This window comes from Trachurus japonicus, chromosome 10 (genome assembly GCF_045865225.1).
Source record: "Trachurus japonicus isolate A0001 chromosome 10, Traja_1.0".
NCBI lineage: Eukaryota > Metazoa > Chordata > Actinopteri > Carangiformes > Carangidae > Trachurus > Trachurus japonicus.
The window spans coordinates 535865-545864 of record NC_140916.1 but is presented as its reverse complement, the minus strand read 5'-3'; the positions used below and the strand labels follow the sequence as shown (position 1 = coordinate 545864).

The 10000-nt window shown below is 39.5% G+C and overlaps 1 protein-coding gene across 4 annotated transcripts in view; it reads right to left on the bottom strand.

Annotated features, from left to right (window-relative positions):
* Nucleotides 1-10000, bottom strand: part of glra1 (glycine receptor, alpha 1) — a 161746-nt gene that overhangs the window by 14528 nt on the left and 137218 nt on the right. For all 4 annotated transcript variants that reach the window (XM_085788938.1, XM_085788939.1, XM_085788940.1 and 1 more), the window contains 2 exons: nt 8511-8725; nt 5359-5505 (listed from right to left, as the gene is read on the bottom strand). In XM_085788938.1, the coding sequence (XP_085645064.1) occupies nt 5359-5505; nt 8511-8725 (362 nt within the window). The remainder of the gene's footprint in view (nt 1-5358; nt 5506-8510; nt 8726-10000) is intronic.

The window sequence follows — 10000 nt, the reverse complement described above, 5'->3', positions numbered from 1 at the left end:
GGTCCTCTCAGTGGACGACAGTAGATCACATTAGATTCACATTAGAGCCACTGGACAGAGACGTTCATTAAGAACACGTGATGTTCCTCTCCTCCTCCTCTTCCTCCTCCTCCTCTTCCTCCTCCCCCCCTCCTCCTCCTCCCCCCCTCCCCCAGCTTCATTTCACAGCAGAGCAGTCTCAGGATGAACTCTGATCATCTCAATGGAGGAAACTCATACTTTTTAATAATGAATTTTATTCTGCAGTTTATTTTTTTTTTATCTCTCCTCATGATGAAGGAGCTGAATTAAACAGAGAGAGAGAAAGAGGGAGAGAAGGAGAGATAGAGAGAATCACATATTGCCGCCTCTCGGCAAAAAGAAAGAAAAACTCCATTTCAAATGCAAATATCTGAGAGAGAGAGTTCAGAGTTTCCTCAGCGCTGCTTTATTGACTTTATTTATAATCATCACATAATTTTAATGAGAACAATACGGACGAGGTTTTAGCTTTATGTCACATTTTCACGTCACTACATCACCGTTGTTACTACTCTGATGTTTATGAAGTCTATAAAACTAATTGTTGAACAAACATTTTAGATTAGCTGGGCTAACCGTTAGCTGTTAGCCGTTAGCCGTTAGCAGTGTCAATAAACAATAACTCAATAAACGCTCCATGAAATAAAAATATTTTTTCCAGTGGATATCCTAGTTCCAACATGACTGAGCTAACTGGAGTAGTTTCATGTCGTGTCCCACAACGGGAGGGTTTTAACAGCTGACGTCCTGCTGTTAGCTTAGCTACCGTTAGCTTAGCTGCTGCTGTTAGCTTAGCTGCTGCTGTTAGCTGTCAGCAGCAGCTAAGCTAACGGCTACGATAACCATGACTAATTACAAAAACGTCCACACAGAAATAGTAATGTTTGGGGCGGTGCGTGGCGCAGTGGTTAAAGTGGCCGCCCCATGTAGAGGCTACAGTCCTCAGCGCAGGCGTCCCCGGTTCGAGTCCCGCGTCGGGCAGACCTTTCCTGCATGTCATTCCCCCTCTCTCTGCCTCCCCCTTTCCTGTCTATCTCACTATGCACTGTCAAATAAAGATGAAAAAGCCAAAAAAATATAGCCTACTCAAAAGAAATAGTAATGTTCGTTCAATAATTAGTTTTATAGACTTAACAAACATCAGATTTAGTCAAAACGGTTTTAGCCGCTAACGCTACCAGTTAGCCGCTAACGCTACCAGTTAGCCGCTCGCTAGAATGCTACTAACTAAAACCGTGCACTTCCGTTGTGGTGTGACGCAATGGATCATGGGAAAATAAAGTGGTGAATACAGCTTCACTTCAACCTGGCTCTGATTCGCTGCTGTTTTTATGTCTTTTATTTTTATTATTTTTAATCTTTTTATTCTGAGATCATCAGGACTCTTCCTCCTCCTCCTCCTCTTCCTCCTCTTTTCTCCTGTTTCCATTCATCTTTCATGGCTGTGTGTTGATGTTTCCTGCTCGGTGTGAACAGGCAGAACTAACTGGTTAAGTGTGTTTTCACATCCGTCGGCTCCGTGTCACACACACCAACACACACACACACACACACACACACACACACACAACAACACACACACACACACACACACATACACACACACAACAACACACACACAAACACATAAAAACTCCCGGATGAATAAATAACTGAGTGTGAAGAATAATAAAGAGTCGACGGTGAAGAGGTGAGAAACACACTGATCAGGTTACGTAAGGAGACCGAGTGTGTGACACCACTTCTACACACACACACACACACACACACACACACACAGACACACACACACACACACACACACAGACACACAGACACACACACACACACACACACACACACACACACACACACAGAGCGACAGAGCGACTCCTTCATTAACAGCAGCTACGTTGCGTAACGACGTCCTGAGCTCAACTCGTCTCACACACACAAACCACCAGAATACACAGATAATCATGTGCATCCCTAGTTACAAGTAAAAGTAGCTCAGTCGACATGTTACTGCAGTAAGAGTAAAAAAGTACTTGCTTTTAAAGGTACTTAAGTATCCAAAAGTACTTGCTTTTAAAGGTACTTAAGTATCCAAAAGTACTTGCTTTTACATGTTGGGGAGACTGGGGACGGTTGCAACAAGCCTTATTCCTCCAATCAGAAACATGCTGGAGTGATGACACTCACACTGCACATTCACAGTCAGACCCTCGACCCACCAAGAATAGAAAAGACATATTCAGCTTCTGCTCCTGCTTGTACTGAGACAAAGTTGTTTTAAGGAGATGAAAGTAGCCTTTTTCATGAGCTGTATTTTTGTCAAACTGTCCTGACCTTTTGTATGAATGAATCCAAACCTACCTAGTTTGAATCACTGTTTAGTTGACTATCAAATGACATGGTTAGCATGTGTCAGTGTCATTGTGTCTAGCTAGTACATGATGTTGTGTCATGACTGACAGGGTGGGGACGGTTGCAACAACTGCCATTTGAATATGGAAGCACTATGCAAATGCAAATGTATAAAATGAAACATTTTTTAGCTTAAAATAGGCACAGAATAGGCACGTTTATTCCTCATGATGAACAGAACAGCCAATTATATTAAACCATGAGAGACTAAGATTTCAAAATAATTCTCCAGATAACTTCCTATAATGAAATATGCAATTTGTAGTTGTATCTTATTCTATGGGACAGACGGAGCCACATATATTTTCCTTTGAAAATTAGAGAAAAGTACATTTATTTGATGTCATACAGTGAATAAATCATCCAAAAGTAGAGTACATGTTTATAAAAGGTTTTTGTATTGCAAATAGTTCCATTCTTCTTGTCTCACACTGAGCTTTTGAGTTTCATTACCACTGTTAACCTCTGCACATTGACTCCAGGCCTATGTTCTATGCAAAACAAAACTCCAACTGTTCTCTGATAAATATGACTAAATAACTAAATAATACTATAGTATTATTGTAAGACAATGCATATTTTAGGAATACTTTGCTTATTGAGACAAAAATCAAAAGTTAATTAGTGAAATTTAATGTATGTTTAATATGTTGCAACCGTCCCCACGTTTGGGGTCAGTTGCAACGTCTGGATTCTTCCATTCAAATGAACATTGTGATTGATGTGCCATATGTAACCATCTTTAAATGGTACAGTATGATTAATTAGCTGACAAATGTATGTTTAATCTATAAAAGTTTGGTGAGCCTAGACCAAATAGTCTCTGAGTAACTGAGAAAAATGTAAAAAGTGTTGCAACTGTCCCCAGTCTCCCGTACTTTAAGTCAGAGTCAGAGTAAATGTCTTATTGTCCACATCAATGAATGACTCTAATAGTTTGTAAATGAATGTAAGGAGCTTTTAACTCTTGTTAGTGAGAATGAACTCTTTGCTGCTCAGCTGCACTGATGTGCTGCTTTTAGGGGTTAGGGTTTCCTTCACAGACAAACACAGCTTGTGTCCAATAGGATTTTAGAAAAAGACCTGAAAGTAACCAGTACTTTTCAGCCTTCCTAGAAATTAACTCCAGTAAAAGTACTAATATTTGTCTTGGAAATGTATTCAAGTAAGAGTAATAAGTACCAAAGAAATCTAATACTCAAGTAAAGTACAAATCCTCTGGATATGTGCACTGTAAAAAACTCTACATCTTTCCAAGAATATTTGTCTTATTTCTTGTCAAAATGTCTCATTTCTAGTCAAAACTAATCTCTTTCCACTTAAAATAAGACTCATCGCCTAAAAATGAACTTGTTTTTAGATCATTTTCACTTGTTTCAAACTAATTTTCACTTGAAATAAGTAGAAAAATCTGCCAGTGAAGGTAAGTTTTTTGTGTTTGTAATAAGAAAGAAAAACTTGCTCCACTATCAGATTTTTCTACTTATTTCAAGTGAAAATCTGCTTGAAAGAAGTAAAAAGTGTCTAAAAACAAGCTGCTTTTTAATGTGATGAGTCTTATTTTAAGTAGAATGAGATTTGTTTTGACTAGAAATGAGACAAATATTCTTGGTAAGATGTTAGATTTTTTGCAGTGTAGTTAAATCCAGTACTCTGTCCACCACCGCTGCCAGAATAAAGCAACTGTGTAAAAGGTTGTTGGTCCAGATGTGGGTCAGGTCTGAGCCCCCGGTGCTGTTGCCCCCGGCGACCCCCCCCCCCAGCAGCAGCAGAGAGAGAGAGAGAGAGAGAGAGAAGTGCAGCAGCAGCAGGACTCTAATCCTCCTCCTCTTCACCTGCATCACAGCTGCAGCTCAGGATTAACACACCGGATTTAGGATTTACACTTTTTTATTTTATCACAGAAACCCCCCCAACCCCCCATAACTCCCCCCTCCATCACCCCCCCCCCCATCTCTCCTCCCCCTCCTCCTCCTCCTCCTCCTCCTCCCTGTGATCCCTCTGACTGAGCCAAGGGGGGAGTTGTAGTTCTCCAAGTGAAGTCACTTCCTTGTTCATAAAGCTGCAGTTCTCCGTCCGGCCACTAGGGGCAGAAGAGAGCAACTCTCCATTGAGCCTCATGTTAAAATAGACTTTAGACTTTACAGCTTAAAACAACACATTTACAGCCTGGTACATGTTATTGTTGTGGTCTCTAGTGATAGTTTCTACCTCCATGAACTCTGTGTTTGTACTACACTGCAAAAACTCAAAATCTCACCAAGAATATTTGTCTTATTTCTTGTCAAAATGTCTCATTTCTAGTCAAAACTAATCTCTTTCCACTTAAAATAAGACTCATCGCCTAAAAATGAACTTGTTTTTAGATCATTTTCACTTGTTTCAAACTAATTTTCACTTGAAATAAGTAGAAAAATCTGCAAGTTTTTTGTGTTTGTAATAAGAAAGAAAAACTTGCTCCACTATCAGATTTTTCTACTTATTTCAAGTGAAAATCTGCTTGAAAGAAGTAAAAAGTGTCTAAAAACAAGCTGCTTTTAATGTGATGAGTCTGATTTTAAGTAGAATGAGATTAGTTTTGACTAGAAATGAGACAAATATTCTTTTTTTGAGTTTTTGCAGTGTGAGTGTTTCAGTGTGAACAGGAAGCTGTATGTTCATCCTATCAAAATAAAAGACCCAGAGAGCATTAAACACAACCAGCAGAAGCTCCATGACGACCAACAGAAGCTCCATGACGACCAACAGAAGCTCCATGACGACCAACAGAAGCTCCATGACGACCAGCAGAAGCTCCATGACGACCACCTGTCTGTCTGTCTGTCCAGGTGCAGCCGTGTGGACATTATGATGAGACATTATGATATTATGGGATGTCCATGCAGCATGTATAGTGAGGGTGAGATGGCGAGCAGCGAGGCGTCGACTCACCTTCATGTGTCGTCGTCGCCGTCGGAAACGCAGCAGCTCCTTGTGCTGGCGGGCGATGAAGTTGACGGCGGCGTATTCCAGCAGCGCGGAGAAGACGAAGAGCAGACACACGGCCATCCAGATGTCGATGGCCTTCACGTACGACACCTGGTGGTGGGGAGGGGCATTACAGTCTGAGTTTAATTAAAATAATAAAATGTTTCTAATGAAAGAATAAGAAAGATATCCTGTGTTTTATTCACTGCTACCTCAGAGAAATTTCAGACTATTCCTTTAAATGTGGTCTCAAATGGCCAATGTCGTCCTCAAAACTTACTACACTGCAAAAACTCGGTCTTTCCAAGAATATTTGTCTTATTTCTTGTCAAAATGTCTCATTTCTAGTCAAAACTAAACTCTTTCCACTTAAAATAAGACTCATCACCTAAAAATTAACTTGTTTTTAGATAATTTTCACTTGTTTCAAACTAATTTTCACTTGAAATAAGTAGAAAAATCTGCCAGTGAAAGCAAGTTTTTTGTGTTTGTAATAAGAAAGAAAAACTTGCTCCACTATCAGATTTTTCTACTTATTTCAAGTGAAAATCTGCTTGAAAGAAGTAAAAAGTGTCTAAAAACAAGCTGCTTTTAATGTGATGAGTCTGATTTTAAGTAGAATGAGATTTGTTTTGACTAGAAATAAGACAAATATTCTTGGTAAGATTTAGAGTGTTTGCAGTGTGTATTTATCTACTTTTTCATGTCACTATATCACCGTTTAGACTAATCTGATGTTTGTAAAGTTTATAAAACCAATGATTGGACAAACATTACTATTTATGTGTGCACGTTTTTGTAATTAGTCATGGTTATCAGAGATTGTTTTTAGACACTTTTTACTTCTTTCAAGCAGATTTTCACTTGAAATAAGTAGAAAAATCTGATAGTGGAGCAAGTTTTTCTTTCTTATTACAAACACAAAAAACTTACTTTCACTGGCAGATTTTTCTACTTATTTCAAGTGAAAATTAGTTTGAAACAAGTGAAAATGATCTAAAAACAAGTTCATTTTTAGGTGATGAGTCTTATTTTAAGTGGAAAGAGATTAGTTTTGACTAGAAATGAGACATTTTGACAAGAAATAAGACAAATATTCTTGGAAAGATGTTGAGTTTTTGCAGTCCAGAGTTGATATTCCTGTGTTTCTGACACCAACGGGAGCTTCCCACTGCACCTGAACACACCGAGCGTCAACCTGGGTTTGAATCAGATCTAGTTTTACAAACATGTCGGCTTGTTTCTCTTCTCCTCTCTTCTCTCTCCTTTTCTCCTCTCGTTTTCTCTCCACTGTCCGTGACATGTGTAAAGAGCTGTGTGTTCAGGTGTGTGAATCTCCTCTCAAACACACACTCTCTCTGTCAGAAGCATGTGTGTGTGTGTGTGTGTGTGTGTGTGTGTGTGTGTGTGTGTGTGTGTGTGTGTGTAGCTCAGCTGTGTGTGTGATCATCACTGTGACAGCTGAACTGCAGAGGAATCACGGTTCACTTGTTCAATTTTTAGAGCGCATGAAGCACCTAATGTCAACAAACACAGACCGTGTGTGAGTGTGTGTGTGTGTGTGTGTGTGAGAGAGTGAGTGTGTGTGTGAGAGTGTGTGTGTTGGGGATTACAGCTTCCCTGGACATAATTATACAATCCTACCGGCTCACGCAAACACAGACAATGTTTCCTCCTTTTAATCTGAAAATCCCCCCAACAGGAAGCAGATTCTGCGGTTTGTTCCTTTAAAGGGACATTGTGTAACTTCTGCTGTTCTCTCTTCATGAAAATCGATTATTTGGTTCTTCAGTCTGTTTGTCATTTAGCAGTAAATCCCCCTGATGCTGCATTCACCTGCAGTCGGGCAGACGGCCGTCGCTAACAAACCAGATTTTAGTCATTTTATTTAGTCACAGAAGTCCAGAGAAAGCCGGTAAAACAATACCACATCGCCATGACAACATGTTGTCACGTGTATTGTTTTGCCTCGTGCTGACGGACCACTTGTTTACATAGAGGCTTGTTTATGCTGTCGTCCGCCTGCCGTCTGCCCGATTTCACCTGAATACAGCATGAAAAATATGCAACCGCACCGCTAGATGGGAGGAATTCCTACACAATGTTCCTTTAAAGGTGTAATATGTATGAATCCCCCTCCATCTAGTGGTGCGGTTGCATATCTGAACGTATTCTTGATGTTGCATTTGCGTGAAATGGGGCAGACGTCAGACAGACAACAGACGCTGCATGTAACAGGATAAACAAGCCTCTATGTAAACAAGTGGTCCATGACAACATGTTGTCATGGTGATGTGGTATTGTTTTACCGTCTTTCTCTGGTGGAGTAAAATGGTCCAAAGGTCCAAATAAAAACTGTGTTTTTCCTGCACTTTGAAGGGCTGGAAAAAATTATATTATAGTGAACAATGGAACTGTGTATTTTTTTTCAGGTAAAACCTCTTTTAGGCCATGAAAATAGGCCGTTTCTTTGGGTCTGTTCACAACACTGTATGTTGTAAATCTCTGGGCAGGGCTATTATGGGCTGGCGTTGCTAACGGGAGGAGTGCAGAGAGTCTTCTACTGCAATTAAAGTACTTATTTGCAAAAACTCAAAATCTTTCCAAAAATATTTGTCTTATTTCTTGTCAAAATGTCTCATTTCTAGTCAAAACTGAACTCTTTTCACTTAAAATAAGACTCTTAACCTAAAAATTAACTTGTTTTTAGATCATTTTCACTTGTTTCAAACTAATTTTCACTTGAAATAAGTAGAAAAATCTGCCAGTGAAAGCAAGTTTTTTGTGTTTGTAATAAGAAAGAAAAACTTGCTCCACTATCAGATTTTTCTACTTATTTCAAGTGAAAATCTGCTTGAAAGAAGTAAAAAGTGTCTAAAAACAAGCTGCTTTTTTTTGTGAAGAACTTTTTTATTGCTTTTAAAGGGAAACAAGTACATTAGTCCGATAAAGGTAAAAGGTACATTGCAAAACAAGCTACTTTTTAAATGTGATGAGTCTTATTTTGAGTAGAATGAGATTAGTTTTGACTAGAAATAAGACAAATATTCTTGGTAAGATGTTGAGTTTTTGCAGTGGCTATTTGTAGACCTCTGAGGAGCGTTAGTTTCCCTCACCTTGGGCAGCGAGGCTCTGGACCCGGAGCTCTGCGTCGTCATGGTGAGCACGGTGGTGATGCCCAGCCCCACCCGGGCCGGAGCGGCGTCCATGTTGATCCAGAAGGAGACCCAGGACAGGATGACGATGAGCAGAGAGGGGATGTACATCTGGATCAGGTAGTAGCCCATCTGACGCTCCAGGTGGAAACGAGCCTCGATGCAGGTGAATTTACCTGCAGGACGAGATGAAGGTGATAGGATCATCATCATCATCATCAGTGAAGGAAACAGAGAAACAGCTGAAACCTGGTGGACAAAAGAGATTATATTGATACTTTATAGACTCAATGAGCCTCAGACAGAGACACTGGGAATACAACTGAACACTATGTGAAGAAATTAAGAAAAGTGAACAATACACTATATATATAAACCAGCACTTTATTACAGATGCACTTTACTGGAAAATAAAAATATAGCTATAGCACTTTATAGACCGAATCTCCTTGTTTACATTCTACTTCCTGGTAGAAAACCAGCTGTAATGTGAATGAGATCAATAGTAACGAACGAGAGTTTAGCTATATATCATATTTTTCACGCCCTATCACCGTTTAGACAAATCTGAAATGATTGAAGAAACATTACTATTTCTGTGTGTGTGTTTTGTGTTGCTATGTGTTGTATTTATTCAGTTTGGGGGAATCACAGTGTCTAGAAAGCATCAGTGGCTCAGCTGACAGGGACAGCTAACGGTAGCTAAGCTAACGGTAGCTAAGCTAACGGTAGCTAAGCTAACGGTAGCTAAGCTAACAGCAGCAGCTAAGCTAACAGCAGGACGTCAGCTGTTAAAACCCTCCCGTTGTGGGACACCACATGAAACTACTCCAGTTAGCTCAGTCATGTTGGAACTCAGATATCCGCTGGAGAAAATATTTTTTCATGGAGCGTTTATTGAGTCACTGAGTTATTAAAGTTAAACAGGTAGCTAACCGTTAGCCCGGCTAATCTATGATAACCATGACTAATTACAAAAATGTGCACACAGAAATAGTAATGTTTGTCCAATCATTGGTTTTATAAACTTTACAAACATCAGATTAGTCTAAACGGTGATATAGTGACATGAAAAATTAGATAAATATAGAGAAACTCTCGTCCGTCACTATTGTTCTCATGCTGGTTTTCTACCAGGAAGTAGTTGTAAACAACAAGGAGATTCGTCCTATAACAGATGCACTTTACAGTAATGAATCTTAACAGTATACGACACCTTTGTCGATTACACGCACTTAATTTTACTACTAGCCTACTCGTTGCTCTTTCCTACCGAAGCCACGGTATATTATTGTATATATTGTGATATTGTGATATGGTATTTGTACCATGCTATACGTTGTTCTTATTTTCGTCCTTGTATAATTGTTGTTGTTGTGTGAACGGCGGGACTACGGATGGAAATTAGCCTTAGAGCTAAATCTGGTGTATTTACATTTTGGATGTTCATG